Source organism: Brienomyrus brachyistius, chromosome 24 (assembly GCF_023856365.1).
Source record: "Brienomyrus brachyistius isolate T26 chromosome 24, BBRACH_0.4, whole genome shotgun sequence".
NCBI lineage: Eukaryota > Metazoa > Chordata > Actinopteri > Osteoglossiformes > Mormyridae > Brienomyrus > Brienomyrus brachyistius.
In genome coordinates, this window is record NC_064556.1 from 1,702,959 (window position 1) to 1,723,844 (window position 20,886).

Consider the following 20,886-nt stretch of genomic DNA (forward strand, 5'->3'; position numbering starts at 1 on the left):
CATGTCATGCAAAGTGTCCGCAGCCCACTGCTGCTTGGTTCATTTCTACACCCGTGAGCACCTGACCCTGCATCCCCGTGAGCTTAACCCAGGTAAGCAGTCAGACGGACGTAAGGCCTAAGTCACCAATAATCTAGTCAAGAATTCACTGTCTCAGTCCCTTCGAACCGATCAGCTGTGGCTGCTCTCCTGCTAATTCTTTGATCAGAGTTTCCTGGAACAATGGGGACTGGTACTGCTTTATGATGGGGACATGATGCTGGAGGTGGAGGTGTGGAAGCTGTGGCAGGGTAATGAGCTGGGTAACACCCGGAGATGCTGCTGCCCATCACAGACACCTCATTAAAAAGGCCACAGGGTGTGAGGAATGATGCAGTTGGAGGAATCTAAACGGGCCAAAGATTAATTACACCCATGAAAGATGAAAAAGGCCTGAGAACTTATTAAAAATGCTGGACGTCCGCCAAAAGCGTCCTGGAAGGCCGAACGTCTCCGTCCTGTTCCCCTGCGCCGATGTGATGTATGTTCTCATGCGATCCCTCTTCAAAGCCTGTGGTTTTTGTCGGCGTTCCTCCTTCCCAATTACAAATCTTCAGTTAGCGACGGATTCCGTTCACGAGTTGGACACGATGCTACAATCCAGGGCTCTCCAACCTTGGCGACTGTGCCTCTGCGGAACGGACAACTTCCCCCCCCCCCCCAAAGGCTCTGCTAAGGGAATTACTCTGGTCAGCGTCCCACGGAGAGTTGGATCCGTGACCCGGCACCTTCCGGCCTGCTCCAGATTGTCGTTTCCCCTGGGGCTCCACTTTAGGAAGCATCTCATTGCATTAAACTCCAGACGGGCTCATTAAGGACACGTGCCATGCAGAGGAGTAACTGGGGCACTAAATGGCCAAGCAGCTGACCTTTGACCCGCACATCGCCACTTCCAATCACTGCACGATCCTTAATTTTTGGATCTTTGACGAGCGACATAGCATGAGTCATGTGACAAATATCGGACAAACTCTTGCTCTGGACACGTATGAACTGAAGAAGCAACATTATAACAGCATTTGTAATGCAAGCAACAGCTATAGTTCTGCATCCCATTACTGCTGCTGGAGATGCAAATCAATGAATTAAATGATGCCTCTATATTAGACACGTTACATCTATTAAACTAAACATCCATACCGACTGCACACTGTAAAACCTGATGTGAAATCCTGTAAATGTTTTATTAATATTCTGGTTTTTGACCACAGGCTATTATTAAAGTTAATTGATAATCACTATCGGTACTTACTAATGCTTTTTAGATTAGATACGGACCGTTTTACCTCATACTATCTGCTTTTTTGAATTAGATCTTATTCTGTGCTTATTCTTGGCAGTTCTCATGCAGAGACATAGTTCAACCAGAAGAAAAATATCTGGGAGGACCAGACAACGTAAGTCATATTCGTTCAGATAGTCATTACTTGCCAACCGAAAACCAACGCAACAAACGATTAGTGGACACTAATACACTGAGTGCATCTGATATGGGTGAATGACATGTGTTTGTGTTTCCCTGTGTCTGTGTTGGGGGGAGGGGGGTAATTCTGACCAATCACAGCCACGTGTGGGAGGGGCACTCATAAAGATGGGAGGGGCTTGCTATCCTGGCGCCATCATTGCACAGAACTCCCAGAATGGACTCACCAGTGCCCGGCTCACATTCCTCGAGGTCCTCGTCATCGCTGGGGCACTCTGCTGAGGCCACGAGGATGTCATCCGTGTTCTGGAAGGCAGAGACAGGCGACAGTGAGAATGGTCCATTTTATAAAGCAGGAGCAGAGTGGTATAATACTACAGTATCGCTGTCAGTACAAAAAGAAACCCAACATTAAAACTCAGACACTTCTTAGTCTCTTTCATTTGCAATTTTGATTTAATCTGCTTAATAACTGTCGAGTCACTTGAAGGAATGAATCCAGCTGCCGTTGCTTAGCTCAGAGTCTCCTCACTCTGCTTCAGTCTTCAGGTATAATCGCACAGACTACTCTCTCATCAAGTGATGAAGCAAAGAAAATTCTGCTGGAAATCGTTCGATTCCCATCTGCAGATTGTTGGCCTTCAGCCTCACAGAGACCCGGTGCGTTTGCTCCGTAAAAGATCTGACCGATAGAAGTGTTCCGGTTTATTGCCACGTGCACCATTAACGCATAATTCTGCTGATTTTCACTGAACTGCCTCTCATGCACAGGAGTTAATGTTCTGGGCCGGGATGCCAGGCTCATAGAAAATGCAGCTTGATCACGGCGCCGATTGATTCCCGCTCTTTGGTTTGTCCCCCGCATCTCCGCTTGCCATTTCAAATTGCATTATTAATCAAAAGGCAAGGAGGAGATCCAGGCTGCGCTGGTTCCTGTGCCACACAGGCGAGAAAGAAGAAGGGTCTAATCAAATAAAGACAGGGCACAGGTATATGATGGCTGCAGACCTCGCCGAAGCTGGGGCGTCATCCACGGCACCAGTACGTTGTGAGGACAATGACAAGAATAAGATTGCGAGGCGGGGTGGGGCGGTGGGCGGGGCGAGGTGAGGCGGGGGGCGGGGTGGGACAGGGCAGGACGGGGTGGGGTGGTGGTGGGGCGAGTCAGGGCGGGGTGGGACAGGGCAGGACGGGGCGAGGTGAGGTCGGGTCGGGGTACTTAAAGGTTGACAGACAAAATTCTCGTAGCACCAGCAGGAAAAGGTTTATTATGAACTGAGCTGTTGAAATGACTGTATTAGTCACTTGTTGGCAGAAAACTATGGATTTTGGTTGTCAGAACGGATCAAGAAAAGAAATTTTTATGGTAGATGGGTTTGCATCGATAAGATAAATGGTAACATAATACAATATAATAATATAATATAAACAGTAATGTTTCTAAAAATCGTGTAAAAGACCCTTGATCAGACCCAACAGTTCTCAGTTCAGCCTGAGAAAGCACCATATGGACCAGAGTCACTTATCCGTGCCTGTGGGGTCCCTTTTCTTTCACCTGTCCCATCCTGCTATCCTTCGGAGGCACATGGAGGTGAGAGAAAGCCGAAAAGGGCCCATTGCGGTGGCCCTGGAGTATAGTTAAGGGCCTAGCTGAAAAGCCCAGCAATGGTATCAGCCTGGGATTTGAACCGATGACCTTCCGGTTACAGGCATGGAGTCCTAAACCACTGAACCATACACACCTCCTCACATAAGTGGGCTTCTCCTCCAAAGGTTCCCAGTCACGTCCAGCGCCAGCCTGCATAGCGCTCCACTGATCCTTCAGTACACCTTTTGAAAATTAGTCCCGTGAACCCTGCCGCCAGGACGAAGGACGCCTCGCTTTTGCACCGTGTGAGTCCACACTGTAAACCTGCCTGCGCATGGGTGGTTAGAGAGGAGAGGAGCTTTCAGCCATGTTATGCTGCAGCCGCCAGTGCCAGGTGACCACAGGGAGGCTTTCCGCAGTGTTTGCTGACACTGTGTGTGGACAGAAGCCCCAAAGCCTTCTCTAGCCTCTCGGTAAATGCAGCTGCATGCCACAACATGCCAGTGGACAAGAGCTTAATGCTTTTCCCACCAGCACAGTAATACAGACAGGGGGGCGGGGGCAGGTCCCAGCCTAAACGCTAATGGTCTCACAGCTGCCTCAGCCTGATCTTAAACTCGGTTCTACATCTTCTGATTTTCCACCATGTTGGCGCCAGAATAAATCTGAAGGTGAGGCCCAAGATTTTCACCGGCTAACGAGCTAATCTTTTTTAGCATCTTTCGCTGATTATTTTTTTTCCTGGAGCAGTGTGAGGGGGGGGGAGAGGCACAAGTAGGAACTGCATGGTGCCAACCAGGGGTATAGTTACAGGTGAATGGGTAGGGGGTGCTGAGTCCTTCCCATAACTTAAGCCAATAAATATACTTATTTATTAAGAGACCCGACTATGCTAGTGGTTCTGGTGGAGAAACAGAGAGTTTGTCACTTACCTGGACCAACTCTGTGGTGAACAAGATGTGGAGTTTAATACAGGATGGTGCTAAAATGCCAGGAGTACTTCACCCTCATGAGTGGTAGGTTTGCGTCTTAAAGGATTATGCAATTCAGGATATTTCACTAATTGCCAGCCACTAATGAGGGCTAACATTTAGATACGAGAAAAGTGCTAGTTACCAGATGTAATTAGCGTACTTTTGTCACGGTGTACTAGTCAAACAAACCGTACATCATAACAGCTCCATTTCATCCACTGAGCTTTCCTTAGCTACAGTGTTAACAGCTGCGTCTTTCCATGGGACTGATGGACAAAGAGGGCGTGACCGTCCAGCGAGCGCAGTGTGGGGGCCCCCCATCCGCTTCGGCGTAGCCTGGTAGCATTTTTAGCTTGCTAGCAAAGATGCTAGCATGCTCCCTCATCTGCGGCTATCTGCCACATCCGGCCTGTTGACTGTTAACCCTGGAATAGTGGGTAAAATCCTCCCAACTTATTCCTTGGGTACGATTTAATGATAGGTAATTAACCAGGGGTGTAGGAGTGCTACTGCACCCCCTATTAGTCAGATGAAAATGCTATGCAATAACAACTAAATTATATTGTAAAGATATAATTGAAAATCTGGCTTGTGTGAGTCATATCAATGTGTAATAGTAATTTATTCCAAATGCATGCACTATTTATTTATTTATTTTCCCCACAAATTTACTTATGTGGCTGAATGCCTGGTCGGGCTCTCTCATCTTGCACCCCCTGGAAGAAAAGCCTCGGGTTCCCTGCGTTCTTATGTAGATCTTAAATACCCCATCAATAGTGCAGGTGTATGACGGTAAGGGCTGTCAGGCAGTAACAGCGACGCCCCCTAAAGGCAGAATGGCTGAAAAGAGCGTCATTAATATCCCCGCACCTGAATGTGTTTGTCTGTCGATCAAGCGCCTTTCTGTGACACGCCCCGCATTCGGGAGAAGACGGCGGACAGATACGTATCGACGCAGGATGAGAAGGAACGAGGCCGTGACCCGTGTCTCTGTTTCCGACGTCAGAGTTACGTGCAGCTGAATATGACAACGGCGCCGAAGCCATGCGATTAAAGCCGTTGCTCCCGACGCGCTACGAGCGGCGGGCCTCCAGACCGTCGCGCTACGAGCGGCGGGCCTCCAGACCGACGCGCTACGAGCGGCGGGCCTCCAGACCGACGCGCTACGAGCGGCGGGCCTCCAGACCGTCGCGCTACGAGCGGCGGGCCTCCAGACCGTCGCGCTACGAGCGGCGGGCCTCCAGACCGTCGCGCTACGAGCGGCGGGCCTCCAGACCGTCGCGCTACGAGCGACGGGCCTCCAGACCGTCACGCTGGAGCCGGGAGTCACAGCAAAATCCTGCCGCTGTTTCAGTCAGCTGTCATGCGTTTTCTGAAACGCTCACAGTCAAAAGCAACAATATGAACATCATTGTCCTGCTATAAATACACCAACAATATATTCTGGCTTATTCAGCTGATTCACGAGAGGTTTATTATTTATAATTATAAATATTCACATCATACATATTCCAACCAACAAGGCAAGATTTTTACAATGAAATTTCTTTTTACCGAAAAAAAAACTAAAGCTTTTATCCATCCATCCATCTATCTTCAAACAGCTTATCCTGGTCGGGGTCAGGGGCCTGGAGCCTATCCCAGGTGGCACAGGGCACATGGCTAGGATGCCAGTCAATTGGAGGCACCTGCACACACTCTATGGGCAACATTTAGGCAAACTGCATGTCTTATGGGCAACATTCAGGTGATCTGCATGTCTTATGGGCAACATTCAGGTGATCTGCATGTCTTATGGCCAACATTCAGGTGATCTGCATGTCTTATGGACAACATTCAGGTGATCTGCATGTCTTATGGACAACATTCAGGTGATCTGCATGTCTTATGGGCAACATTTAGGCGAACTGCATGTCTTATGGGCTACATTTAGGTGAACTGCATGTCTTATGGGCAACATTCAGGTGATCTGCATGTCTTATGGACAACATTCAGGTGATCTGCATGTCTTATGGACAACATTTAGGCGATCTGCATGTCTTATGGGCTACATTTAGGCGAACTGCATGTCTTATGGGCAACATTCAGGTGATCTGCATGTCTTATGGACAACATTCAGGTGATCTGCATGTCTTATGGACAACATTTAGGTGATCTGTATGTCTTATGGGCAACATTTAGGCGAACTGCATGTCTTATAGGCAACATTCAGGTGATCTGCATGTCTTATGGGCAACATTTAGGTGATCTGTATGTCTTATGGGCAACATTTAGGCGAACTGCATGTCTTTGGACTGCAGGAGAAAACCCATGTCACATATGAAAACTCAACACACACACACACACACACACACACACACACACACACACACACAATCCATCAGGTTGGCGTGACGTAACAGAGCTGTATACAGAGCCACCACATCACTCAGAAGAGGCACTTTCCTTATAAGGGAATATATGGGACTGGTGTCATGAACGGAATTCTGGGACAGCAAGCTATCAGAATAACTGCCTGGTATAGTTGAGGCAGGGAAATTGAAACCTGCTGCGAGGAGACATGCATACGCACCAGCCGCCTTCATTCCGGTCTTCTGCTGGTGACCCGGAGACCTGATCGCAATGCAGAGCTCAGATCGAATCTGCACGCGAATCTACCGAGCCATAGAAATTACACCCAGGTTTCTGGGGATGAAAGAAACAAATACCGGCAAGAGGGGCTCAGGAAAGAGCACGTTTCCATAATCTACACGAGAGCGAGATTCTTCACAATCAGAATAGTGCGTAATCAGATTCCAGAACTGTGGTTCTTATTGTTATTGAAATGAAGATGCAGTCGCCTCCATAATGATTTTAATTTTCAATGTCTGTGTCTTAATTAAATTCACTGTGGATTATCGCCATATTTAATTGCGCAGAAAATACACTCAGCTAATATTGCGGGTGTTTATCTGCATTGTGTTCTTGGAAACAATTAGTTAGGTGCTAAGTGAAAATGGAAAGTTCCAATGAAATGAAATCCTACACACAGAAGCACGAAGTTGTCACTCAAAGAGTAATGTTTGTGGCCCCTGCCTCCTCTAGTCTAGTGAGTTTCATGCAAATGCATGTTCTGAGTAACGGTGACCACCGCTGCTGGCCCTGACCCCTGACCTCTGACCCTGCTGTAAGCCTTCCCCACGGCCTGGGGTGTGTAGTGTTTTTCATTTTTCTTTCCCGCATGGCAACGCTGAAATGTCCATCTCTTCTTTCACTTCCTTGCCCACCCTGTGGAGAAGCTGAGTTCCATCCATCCATCCATCCATCCAGCCATCCATCCATTTTCCAAACTGTTTATCCTACTGGGTCGCGGGGGGTCCGGAGCCTATCCCGGAAGCAACACCATTCACTCTCACATGCACACCTACGGGCAATTTAGCAAGTCCAATTAGCCTCAGCATGTTTTTGGACTGTGGTGGGAAACCGGAGTACCCAGAGGAAACCCCAAACTCCACACACATGTGACCCAGGCGGAGACTCGAACCTGGGACCCAGAGGTGTGAGGCAACAGTGCTAACCACTGCACCACCATGCCGCCCCCCTCACCCTGACCACTGCACCCCCATGCCGCCCTCGAAGCTGACTCCCATACCCAGTAAAATCAAGCCCTCATTCCCAAGCCCATGTCATGTGGTTCTGGTCCCAGTTCCTCAGCTTTCGTGCTCAGCTCCTCATTGCTAACCGGCAACCAACTATCGGCTTTCAAGTTCCGCTGCTTCCATACACCGCTGGGTGTCAGTGTCCGTCAGTGTCCCCGACTGAAAAATGTCCCCAGTACCTGGGGCACAAGCCTGAGGACGACACACACAACAGGCTCCCTGTGCTCTTTGTGTCAGAGCCTCTCTTGCCGAATCCAATTTTCGGGGGCGTCTTAGCGGCGACGCAGGGATTAGCTCCCGGGTGTAATGCGGTCACCCTGATGTCATTATCGTTTATATAGCTCCCAGCTGGACTGGCGCGGCGGGGGGAGTACTGCCGCACAAACCGAGCCGTCCAGATAACAGAATAATGCCCATTACCCATAAGGCCCGGTGTCTATGGGGCCCTAAAACGCATGATGGTGCAGGTGGCTCTGTGTGCCGAAATGGATTTTACTGCTGACAGTGTGACTTTATCTCCACGGATGCGCGGGCGACTCCCGTATAACGACGCACGGTACGGGGACGTGAGCAGCGATGCCGGAGTGTTTTGACAGCTAGAAATTTGCTCATTCATTGAGCTGAAAAATACTGCCCTGAAGGTTTAGCGCTCCGGTCTCGACAGGATATAAACAAAGATGAGCCGTTTAATTAGGCCCCTTTAATTTGTATTTAGAGAACATTCCTGGTTGATTTGCACCAGGCCTTTATCTATGTGTTCTTACTGCGGAGCGTTTAGTTTAAAAAGACTAATTAGCGCTCTTTATTGACTACTACACGCGGCCTAGCTATTATTGTGAGAGAAAGCAGAGAGGACCTAAAAGCTTCTGTCGGGGAGCTGTTTAAGTGTGGGGCTCTTCTCCGGGCTGAGGGGGGGCTCCTGATTCGAGTTCATATTGAGTTTAACAATGACGCACAGCCGTACCCGCAGTGCTAACGCAGGTTGATAGCTGGGTATTGGGCCGGCTGGTAGTGCTTCTGCTCTTGATACCGTCGTCATCACATGACCATTATCATCTTCATCATCATCGTCACCATCATCGTCACCGTCGTCATCATCACATCACCATTATCATCATCACCATTGGCACCATCATCTTCATCATCATCATCACCATCATCATCATCATCATCACATCACCATTATCATCATCACCTTTGGCACCATCATCACCATCATCGTCGTTGCCATCATCATCACCACCATCATTACCATTGCCACCATCATCACCATCATCATCGTCACCATCATCACCATAGCCACCATCATCGTCATCATCATCATCATCATCATTGCATTGTGTTCTCTCCTGACTGATCCTCGAACTTCTGCCTTACTCACTTCACCTCCTGGATGCAGGAAACTGATTTTAGGTAGAGTTTCAGAATCATGGTCTTCAAACATCGGTGCCCCCGGTGGGAAGACGCCCCAAAATATTGCCTGTGTCCCCCCCCCCCAAGAAAAATAATCATGCTGAGATGCTAAAAAAGAACAATTGAGGCATGTGATGCATCCTGGTAACACCACTGATTCTGCCCCCTCCCCGGCTACCAAATTTGCTCTTGCACTTGACACTGTGACTTTGCAGCAGGGCAGAATCAGGCCAAATCAACCCCCCCCCCCCTTAACACTTCATCCTAAGTTTAGCCGTCAGTCTCACTTTAAGTGATCCCGCTTTTTATAAATGCACCTACATTGCATACATTTTTTTTTTTTTCATAAAAACGTTGTGTTTTCTGCAGACAGCACAAAATCCCTTCATTGGGGGCCGTTACAGACCTGCATATGATTATGTGATTTCAGCAGCTTTGATTATGAACAGCTGTTCACAGTGACAGCCCATTGTACATAGTCATTAATTGTCCTAATTGCATTTCCTTCAAGGGCTACGTGCTGCAAAATGGTACCAGGGGCAATAAATCAGGCTCCCTGAATGCGAAGAGCACAAAAGAACAGTTGCAAGACTTTTTGAGACAGCTCCAAATTGGGGGGAAACCCTCTGCCGAGGAAGACTGAACGCAGTTAGCTGGCAAATACAGTACACCTACATCACCTCTTCCCTCAGTTCTCTGTAAACATTCTCTACAGTCTCCATCTCCTGCCTCAGGAAGCCATGATTGCCCGATATCTCAGTGAACATCGCTGCCAGCCCCTCTGTCCCGGTTTCCCCCTCAGTCATTTCTCCCTTCCCTCTCACCTTTCTCATTTCCCTCGATCTCTCCTGCTCGCCCTCCGTTTCTAACAGTCAGCCCTCCTTCCTTGAAGAGCGGTACGCTAACTCGCTCTAAGTATGTGGACACTCCAAAACCAAGGGTATTAATATGAAGCCGAGTGACCCTTAGTTGCTACAATAGCCCGCACTCTTCTGATAAGGCTTTCCATTAGATGGTGGAACGTTGCTGGTGGAATTTACTGCCAGTGAGGTTGGGTATTGATGTTGGGTGATCAGGTCCCGTTCTGTGAGCTTGTGTGGCTGACCACTTCACACCTGAAATGCTCACAGATGTTGTGACCTTCGCTTACAGCCACTTCACTTAATGTTGACCAGGGCAGCTCTAGCAGGACAGAAATGAGCTGACCTGCCTTGTTGGAAAGATGGCGTCCTGCGATGGTGCCAAGTGGAAAGTCAATAACCTCTTTGACGCAACCACCTGTTCTGCTGCTAACGTCGCTTGCAGGAGTTTGCATGGCTGTGTGCTCACCTGTGTCCGCAATGGCTGTGACTTAATGAGGCAACTCCTCTAATTAATAGGGGTGTCCACATACCTTTAACCATACAGCGTCCCAGTCCCCTGCTAACCACGCCCCATTGACCCCGCCCCTGCAGACTCCACCTCCTGCTGACCCCCCCTGCTAACCACGCCCCATTGACCCCCGCCCCTGCAGACTCCGCCTCCTGCTAACCACCCCCCCTGCTAACCACGCCCCATTGACCCCGCCCCTGCAGACTCCGCCTCCTGCTGACCCCCCCCTGCTATCTCCACCCCCTGCTGACCTGTGTGACGCTATCCCTCATCGTCGGTGAGCGCTGCTTGCGGGTGGTAGTAGTGGCCATGGTGGTGGTGGTCTCCATGATGGTGGTGGACATGTCGGCCAGGGGTGTTGCGGAGGTGGTCTCCGTGGTCAGGACAGACGGCACGTCCCCCACCAGTCTCAGGTTCCCCTCGGACTGCACATTGGGGTCCGCCTCGGCCGCCAGCTTCAGAACCTGCAGGCCGTTATAGTAGAGCCCCGAGATCTGGCCCTGGAACGGCCGCCCACGGTCTTTGCCCCCGATCTTGATCGATGCCTGGCTGTTGAAGATGGTCAACTGTCTCCCTGCGAGAAGAAACAGTGAGAATATAGGAGACGGGAAACAGCGTGAGAGAGAGCAGGCGTGATGGGAACATCGAACGACAGTCGGCGGTTCACAAAAGGGGCAAATTTTATCTTCAACAGTTCCTGGTAACACTCTAGGAGTTTGGGCCTCGCAAAAAAAATAAATAAACGGAGCCATTATAATTGCAGCCAGGATCTTGTATTTAGAGGGAATTATTTGCTTTTAGGGGAAATAGTTTCACTTCATACTTTCTGAAGTTCAAAGATTGCATCTTGCTATCTTTAACGGGCCAAATGAATGAGCGGGACGCTACGGAATAAGCTCGTGTTTGGCAGTGGAAAGGAGAAAATTCCAGATCTCAACCATTGTGATTTACGGGTAATATGGCTCTGGAAAATGCGGCACCCGGAGCAGTGCTGTCATCTCCATCGGCCCGCTGTCATTTGCGAGACCCAGAGCTAATGTGTTGCCAGGATCTATAGTATTTTACTCTCCCCTGCTAACGTCTGTCCTTCTCTCTCTGGTGAGCTTTCCGGTTAAAGGCTATTACAGTTAAATTGAGCCACTTATGACAATTCACCATGATGGCTCTTTAATGTGTTTCTTAAGGAGCGAGGAGGCAGCTTGCGCAGTCTGGTATGATGTCGAATGCTCTTCGGAGGGACTAGCTTACGGCCACACCGGGCGCCGCGGCTACATGGCGGGAATTTGCCTGCCGTTACCAAACTCACAAGGAAAATATATGAAAGACAAAATGTCGGACATAAGACTAAATCGACACTGACGACTGCTGTAGATCTTGTTGCCTCTTCAGATACGATCAGTCACTGCTATAAAGCTGTTAAATTAAGCTTCATTAACATGAAATCACTCTCAGCCGAGGTCTGTGTCGGATGAGAACGAGCAGCCCGTCCTACATCCTTTCGTCTCAGCCGAGGACTTCGTAAATTGGGCCGATTATTTGGTTAATCAGGAGTTGCATGCCCCCCTTGCCATTCCACGTCTCCTGCTATATTGGGAAAACGCATAGCTGGGGGAAAAGTGCCCAATTACACTAATCATTACTTTCATTTAGGGCTGAGAGGGATAATTAGACGCCCAGCTGGAATGAGGACTTAAAAAAATTCGCCAGGATTCGTGATGGGGGGGTGCGAAGGTGGGGCATTGGGAGCCACTTCCTTGTGTGTCACACGTGGCCTTAGCACAAGTGCCGTGAGAGTTTTGAACCTTTGGGTCCAGAGTGAGACTGACAACTGGAGAGGAAGCAGACGTGCTGGGCAGACATTAGCAGGGAGATAAAGGTCACTGCAGTTTCTGTGTGTACACGCCCACAAAGAGAGAGAGAGAGAGAGACAGGCAGACAGACAGACAGACACACACACACTCCCACAGAGAGAGAGAGAGGCAGACGGACAGACAGATAGACACACAGAGAGAGAGAGAGAGAGAGAGATAGGCAGACCGACAGACACACACACACACCCCCACAGAGAGATAGATAGACAGACAGACCGACAGACACACACACACCCCCACAGAGAGAGAGAGACAGACAGACCGACAGACACACACACACACCCCCAGAGAGAGAGAGAGACAGACAGACTGACAGACACACACACCCCCACAGAGATAGAGACCGACAGACACACACACACACCCCCACAGAGAGAGAGAGAGGCAGACAGACAGACAGACACACACCCCCACAGAGAGAGAGAGACAGACAGACACACACACACACACACACACACACACACACACACACCCACAAACAGCCGTCTCCCTGACTGATATAATATTTTTCTGGACTGGACACCTCATATATATTTGCGTTTCTCTTTAACCAAAACCTAAAGATTTGGCTCAGCATATTCCTGAAGTGGTGGAGCGATTGGCCGTGGGCTAAGTGATGTTAGCTCCATCACACATGGCTCTATGGTGGCCCCAGGTTCTCCTCCATATTTAATGGACTCCTGTGTTAGTGTTAGGAGGCCTGGACCATCCCCCCTCCCCGCCCTTACGCATTCTCACCCCTACGGTTCCCTACAGAAGTTTGTCGATCCAGGGTCTCATCTACCCAGGTACTCCGTTTTTACAGCTTCGGTTTATCCACATTTCCAGCCGGTTGTTAGCGCTGACGAGGACACCGGTTAGGTGGGAGGAGTTGAATTAGAGGCTAGAAACACCCCATTAAAATGCAGAGCGGTAATGAACTTCACCACTATCCCTGCGACAGCCAGATCTCAGGCGCCGCCTCCTTCTGGGTGCTGAAGCCAGTGACTAGCGGGGTAATTCCTCCAATCGCCGTCTCTGAGTCCGGGGAGACCATGACATTTACTCCTAAGGAGCTGACGTGGAGTTTCAAGACTCACTCAGTCCATTTGTTGTTGTGTGTGAGATGAGACCGCCAGTGACCTAAAGTCAGGCTTCCTCATCATATGTTACAGTGCGGGGATCCCAAACTCACTCAGTCCGTTTGTTGTTGTGTGTGAGATGAGACCGCCAGTGACCTAAAGTCAGGCTTCCTCATCATATGTTACATGATCCAACGAAGGATGTTGGCGTAAAATTTCCAAATCTTAGTACGTTATAAGGTACAAAACTTACAGAAATCTTCTCGAAAATGTATCCTGTGCGCTGTGTGAGTTTTGGCAATTTGCTCTCCGACCGTGGCAGTGGGGGGCCGGCAGAGTGTGGGTGCTGTCAGCCTGAAAGGCCACAGTGCAGCCGGCAGTCGCCCTGGGGGGGAAGTGGCCTGATTGCTGGTTTGAGGTGGTAAATCTGTCAGTGGCCCCCGCCAAGCGCCTGTGGCCTGATGGGAGGTTTCCTCAGTGCAGAGTAACCCCCCCGCTGCCATTGGCCGGTCTGAAGCTTCACGGTTACGGTGACTTTGTGGGTGGCAGCTCTAGCCGCAGGGAGCTGTGAAGCAGGGACAGGGTTCAGAAATAAGCAGAGAAGAAGGATCCTTTGATTTTTTTGTGCAAAATTGGGTTCCTCAGTGTTGCCTGCAGTCTCTGTCGCGTGATCGATTTTTTTTGGAGCTGTCCGGCGGCCATCGATCTGGCACTCAAGCCGGTGCTGTGTTACAGCGGCCAGGAAACACGGCCTCGCAAAGGCCGTGGTGAGCGCTTTGAAATGCGACCGTGCAAGTGCTGTGACCCTGAACCGGTGCCAGGAGCTGCGCCTCATTAGCATTTCCCAGGATCTCTGTTTTCTTGTGGCATTAGCAGAATAATAAAAGAATCCATGTGAAGATCAGCACTGAAAGGCAGAGCATCCTTGGGAAGGGAGAGGAGCCCCCCAGGAAGAAGCAGCCAGCTTTGATCCTGAAAGGGCCGGAGATTGCATTTAGAAGCATGTCGGGGCTGGCGGGGAGCACGCCGACTGGCAAGTGGAGAGGGGCTGTGGCCACGCAGGCCAGGTCTGGCGTGGGGGGACTGTAACCGGGGGGAGGGACGGGCGCTCGGGCTGGGGGTGGGTGGGTTGGAAGCAGGAAAAGAAAAATGCCGGGTCAGGGATAGACAACGACAAGAGGATTATGCTGAGAAAAGGAAGGAAGACAGGGAGCAAGAGAGATGAGAGGGAGTGAGAGAGAGAGAGAAGGAATGGGAGACCACAGCGATAAAGCAATGAGTGGAGAGAGGGAGCGAGCGAATGGGAAAAGGACAGAGAGAGACAGAAGGAATGGGAGACCACAGGGATAAAGGAATGAGTAGAGAGAGGGAGCGAGCGAATGGGAAAAGGACAGAGAGAGAGAGAGAGAGAGAGAGAAGGAATGGGAGACCACAGGGATAAAGGAATGAGTAGAGAGAGGGAGCGAGCGAATGGGAAAAGGACAGAGAGAGAGAGAGAGAAGGAATGGGAGATCACAGGGATAAAGCACTGAGTGGAGAGAGGGAGCGAGCGAATGGAAAAAGGACAGAGAGAAAGAGAAGGAATGGGAGACCACAGGGATAAAGAAATGAGCGGAGAGAGGGAGCGAGTGAATGGGAAAAGGACAGAGAGAGAGAGAAGGAATGGGAGACCACAGCGATAAAGCAATGAGCGGAGAGAGGGAGCGAGTGAATGGGAAAAGGACAGAGAGAGAGAGAAAGAAGGAATGGGAGACCAGAGGGATAAAGCAATGAGTAGAGAGAGGGAGCGAGTGAATGGGAAAAGGACAGAGAGAGAGAAAGAGAAGGAATGGGAGACCAGAGGGATAAAGCAATGAGTGGAGAGAGGGAGCGAGCGAATGGGAAAAGGACAGAGAGAGAGAGAAGGAATGGGAGACCAGAGGGATAAAGGAATGAGCGGAGAGAGGGAATGAATGAATGAGAAAGGGACAGAGAAAGAGAAGGAAGGGGATAAAATGCTGAGAGGAGAGATGGCGCAAGAGAGAGAGAGAGTGAGAGACATGTATGCAGCAGAGGCAGGATATAATCCAATTTAATTATTTTAATCAGTACTAAAACTAATATATTCTCAATTTTTAATTAGACAGCCATTCTCTTACAGTTAAATGCATATCTTAGAAGGCTGTTCTGCTTCATTTTGGTAACTATTATATAAAATCTGTTTTCCTCACAGAAACTGATGTTTTTTAGGGTTCATGCGCATTCTTATAAAAATCCAAGCCCTGTCAGCACAAAATTACATCCTTCTATGCTGAAAAAGTCTGAAGAAATGTATTGAGAAGAAATATTAGCAATAAAAATGCTTCCCAATGTCCTGTTTACTACAATAACAAAATATACTACTTTGTGTATAAATCAATTATAATATATAATTCTACACAATTCTTTCCTACTAATTATACACTCACTATACGCACCAGTTACCTTACCAGCTAAGTATTATACATTAATTTTATTTAACCATTCAAAGTTTTGAAATATTTATATAATGAACCCGGCTTTTCCTTTTCCAGTGGCATCCACCCATTTTTATTTGGGGGGGTTGCGGGGGTCCAAAGCCTATCCTGGAAGCTGCAGGCACAAAGCAGGGAACAGCCCAGGAAGGGGTGTCAACCCACTGCAAGGCAGACACCATTCGGCAACAGCAATTAGCCTCAGGATGTTTTTGGACTGTGGTGATGTGGGGCGGCAGGAGGGGGGGTGGTAACCAGGGGAACCCCATGACGACATGGGGAGAACATGCAAACTCCACACACATGGAGCCCTGCTGGAGAATCCTAGTTCCAACAGTGCTGACCACTTCGCCGCCATCTCACTGCGCCGCCATCTCACTGCGCCGCCATCTCACCCCTCCCAAATGCAGCGCTTTATATAAAATGTAAGCTTGTTGTGCTGCCCTAAATAAGCTTAAAAAACAGGCAAAACATTGTATTCACCAAAGTGAAGTCGTAATCAGTCACAAAAGGTCAAAGTGTTGTATTTGTCGTCAGTTTTACCCCCACTTTCCAAAAACACTGACAGAGTGTTGGCTGTTATCACGGTTGGGTAAATAAGAGTCTGTGCAATAGTTGGCCTTCAGCGTTACTCTGTGTTCCCATTTACAAATGGCTTCGCCAGTTGGACAACATTTCCATCCTTTTTTCCACAGACCAAAATTACATACTTGTGCTGACTAGGTGGAGGCAAACACGACAAATATCACATATCTCTTCTGTGCCTCAGTGAGTCCTGAGTGCTCCATCGATGTTCCAACTCAAGCTTAGGCAGAAGTGTATAGTCCTACTCCAGTTTCACTGTTTGACTATGGATGTTCCAATCCAATCAAGGGAAAAGTGCACACTCCTTCTGTTTCACAGTAGGGCTTAGGGTGTTCCAATCTCACAGAGCAAAGGTGCACACTCCTCCAGTGTCACAGTAACGTTGAGGGTGTTCCAATCTCACTGAAGACAGGTGCACACTCCTGCTGTTTCACAGTAGGGCTTAGGGTGTTCCAATCTCACCGAGGAAAGGTGCACACTCCTCCAGTGTCACAGTAAGGTTGAGGGTGTTCCAATCTCACTGAAGACAGGTGCACACTCCTGCTGTTTCACAGTAGGGCTTAGGGTGTTCCAATCTCACCGAGGAAAGGTGCACACTCCTCCAGTGTCACAGTAAGGTTGAGGGTGTTCCAATCTCACTGAAGACAGGTGCACACTCCTGCTGTTTCACAGTAGGGCTTAGGGTGTTCCAATCTCACAGAGCAAAGGTGCACACTCCTCCAGTGTCACAGTAACGTTGAGGGTGTTCCAATGTCACTGAAGACAGGTGCACACTCCTGCTGTTTCACAGTAGGGCTTAGGGTGTTCCAATCTCACCGAGGAAAGGTGCACACTCCTCCAGTGTCACAGTAAGGTTGAGGGTGTTCCAATCTCACTGAAGACAGGTGCACACTCCTGCTGCTGTTTCACAGTAGGGCTTAGGGTGTTCCAATCTCACCGAGGAAAGGTGCACACTCCTCCAGTGTCACAGTAAGGTTGAGGGTGTTCCAATCTCACCGAGGAAAGGTGCACACTTCTCCAGTGTCACAGTAAGGTTGAGGGTGTTCCAATTTCACTGAAGACAGGTGCACACTCCTGCTGCTGTTTCACAGTAGGGCTTAGGGTGTTCCAATCTCACCGAGGAAAGGTGCACACTCCTCCAGTGTCACAGTAAGGTTGAGGGTGTTCCAATCTCACCGAGGAAAGGTGCACACTCCTCCAGTGTCACAGTAAGGTTGAGGGTGTTCCAATCTCACTGAAGACAGGTGCACACTCCTGCTGTTTCACAGTAGGGCTTAGGGTGTTCCAGTTCAACTAAGGCTAAGATGTATACTCCTGCTGTTTAGTGGTATGGTTTCTATCTCGCAGGCACCTAAATACATAATGAATGTGGTAAATTAATAATATTGCCTCAGTACTATAAGACTAGTATCAAAAGGCAGACATGGGGAAAAAAAACAAACCATCCATTTTTCTGGATATTTGGAATTAGTGAAGCGTCACATGGCAAAATGTAAAGAATTCTCCTTGTGTTTGAGTCGGCTGGGGAGGGTCTGGGTGCTGGGGGGTCGGGAGAGTAAAAGATGGGAAAGATGAAGCAGGTGTGGAGAGGAGGGGACTTGAGGCTGTGAACAGTAGGGTCAAGGATTGAGAAGAAGACAGCATCCACCTTCCTTGACTACTGAATCCAGTAGAGGGTCCCAGTCAGTCCCGAGCCTGTCCCAGGAAGAGCCGCGGACATGTCCATCGCAGGGCGCACACTCCAATACTACAGGCAAGTTAGCGATGGAGCTTAAGAGGAAAGCGGTGTCCCGGGGAGGGGGGGAACCACGTCATGGAGGGGCTGGGCAAAGTCCCCACACAGAGTCAAAGGTAGGATTTGAAGCCTCGCTGCTGGAAATGCCCACCGAGGCAGTCTAGGAAGGGGGTGGGCGGCGGTGCCTGATGAACGGAACTGCGAGTGGCAGCCAGGGACGAGGCCGAAAGGGATGGGGCTGTGTTCAGACGTCTCCAAGGGCAGGCGCCCTGCTCTGCATTCATGGAAGCTGCAGAATATCTCACATATATTGCTGCTCTGGGTCAATAGGGACCCATGAGCACCAAGCCTTGGTGAGTTAATTAAACGGCAGAAAATCCCCCTGCCGAGCTCCTACGTTTAGTTGACTTTGTTTTCTCCCCCACGGCTATGGAACTATTTTGCCAGATTCGAGAGGCGTCTGTCTCAGTCCAATAAACCAGCCCAGGAACGGCACAATCGCTCATGTTGCTTTTAGGTTAACATTCAGGAGAAGGTAACATTAAAATGCAAACACAATCAGCAAACAAGATCATTCACGCATATGCACGCGCGAGCACACGCATACACACACGCACACACACACACACGCACACACACACACGCACACACACACACACGCACACACACAAACACACATTCAGAATCAGGAGATGAAACAGTAAATGTTAAAGGGACCTTGGTCTCTTAATTGTTTCCCAATTTTCATTGTTAAATTAAATCATTAGTCACCAACCGTGTCAAAGGAGCAGAAACCATATTTAGGTGCAATTTAGATTTGCTGTTGGCATTTAAATCAGCACAGCTCATTTTTCAGGCAAAAAAAACTCTTTTTAACCCTCTGAGTTTTTACATTTGTCTGGTGGGACATACTGGACCGGCTTCCTCAAGGTTATAATTTGTTTAGCGCTGACTGTTTATCAGTGTGTTTATTCAGCCTAATTATCTTTATGTTTTCAAAAACAAGGAGATTATTAGCAGTTACAGCAGGTTGGGTTAGTGGGGATGTTTTTGTGCGGACAGTGGGTGGAAGTTGAGGCTCTTCGAGGGTAGTGATGCTAAAGTGCTATTCTGAAGGTGTTTTACACGCCGGAGGGCCGGGTGCGGTGGGGGGTGGGGGGAGGGCGAGGCCCCGGCGCCGTCTGGCTGGGAGGTGCCTCACCGGCTCGGCTCGGCTCGAGGACGACCAACTGCAGGGCATGTCACGGAAAGCTGCTTGCTGCTCCCTCATGTTTTTAGCTCATCGCACCGACGTGCAGCTAAAGACTGCAGGCTGAAAAACGTCTTATCGATTATTGGTGTGATTATAGGATTGCTACCACGATTGGAGGGTAGAGTGTCAGAACGAGAAGCCAAGGTCTGCCTCAGTAGCAGGGGTATCTCAGGCTATTGAAAAGATCCGGGGTTAAGTCAAGATTACCTGATTACCTGAGGCTTTTTTTGTGTTAAGGGTTAAAATACTCGGGGCTGTCGCCCCGCGGTGTTTGAAGCTGTCGCCCCGCGGTGTTTGAAGCTGTCGCCCCGCGGTGTTTGAAGCTGTCGCCCCGCGGTGTTTGAAGCTGACCATGCTCATGCCCTATAGCCTAATACTGCAGACCAGCTGGCACCGGCATGTCGCTCCCTTACAAGTGGCTCTGCTCCGCGTTCATGCTAAATGACAGCATCAGGCCCTTCCTCTGCGGCGCCTCCCGCAGGCCAGGAGCAGCGCCTGCTGCATTAGGAGGCGCTCTAAGACCGAAAGGGGTGTGTGACAAACTCAACATAACATGTTTGTCCATCGCTTTCGGAGGTTTTCCCCCATTGACGGAATTCCTATTATCATTGCGGCCACAGTAAGCTAATGTAACAGGGTCTGAGTTTAAGGCTCTTTAAGCACAACAGCCTATTTTTTCCTGTTAGAGATTTTATACAGGTGTGTATACAAGCCCTACATGGAGATTTGGGAGGGCCGGCCTCTGTGAATTCACTAGTGACAGCTGTGCTCATCGTCACGACTAAGAACTTCCACCAAAGAACCTCAACTTCTCCTCCTCCCAGCCTCAAAGCACCTTGGCAGCTCTTCGATTGGGGTTTCGATTTTTAAAAGCCCTCAGTGGTTTGGATGTGGGTTTGTTTTGCTGTTAGGTGGTTAAATTCTGCCGGCTTATTTAGTTCTGCCTTTATCTACTGATTTAACTTTAACCCTTTGAGTAAAAAAAATTCCACTTCCTTTCCGTGTCTCCCTTGTGCTCGTAGGTCGTACTTTCTTGGCAGAAGTTACTCGCGTTGCGTGTTCCTGCATATAATTTGACTATCACTTTGACAACAAAATATGTTATTCAAATTATGGTACAGGGAGCAGCTGTCGCACTTCAGCTTGCAGACCGTGTGAGTGATCAGGCAAAGATGTCGTTTCACAGTCTAACTTTACACAGCCTAGTCTAGTCTTGACCTTCTTTCCTTCCCACCCATGGTCCCTTTCTATATGACCAATACTGCTTTTTTCCCCATAATCCCTGCATGGAATGACACGCATACTTTGGCCAAGGACGTCATTGTGGAAAGTGGTGCACTGTAAAATTCTTTAACGTGGCTCGTAAGAGGTGGTTTTTGTGCTGGAGAAACTGGGAATTTTTATGTTTAAATTATACTCTACTCATCTTTTATGGGGTAGATGT

The 20,886-nt window shown here is 49.1% G+C and overlaps 1 protein-coding gene across 1 annotated transcript in view; it reads right to left on the bottom strand.

The window, feature by feature from the left end:
- LOC125720187 (neurexin-1-like) overlaps positions 1–20,886 on the bottom strand; it is a 609,464-nt gene that overhangs the window by 11,555 nt on the left and 577,023 nt on the right. The window contains 2 exon segments of the mRNA XM_048995368.1: positions 1,690–1,768; positions 10,698–11,020. Of these exon segments, the coding sequence (XP_048851325.1) occupies positions 1,690–1,768; positions 10,698–11,020 (402 nt within the window).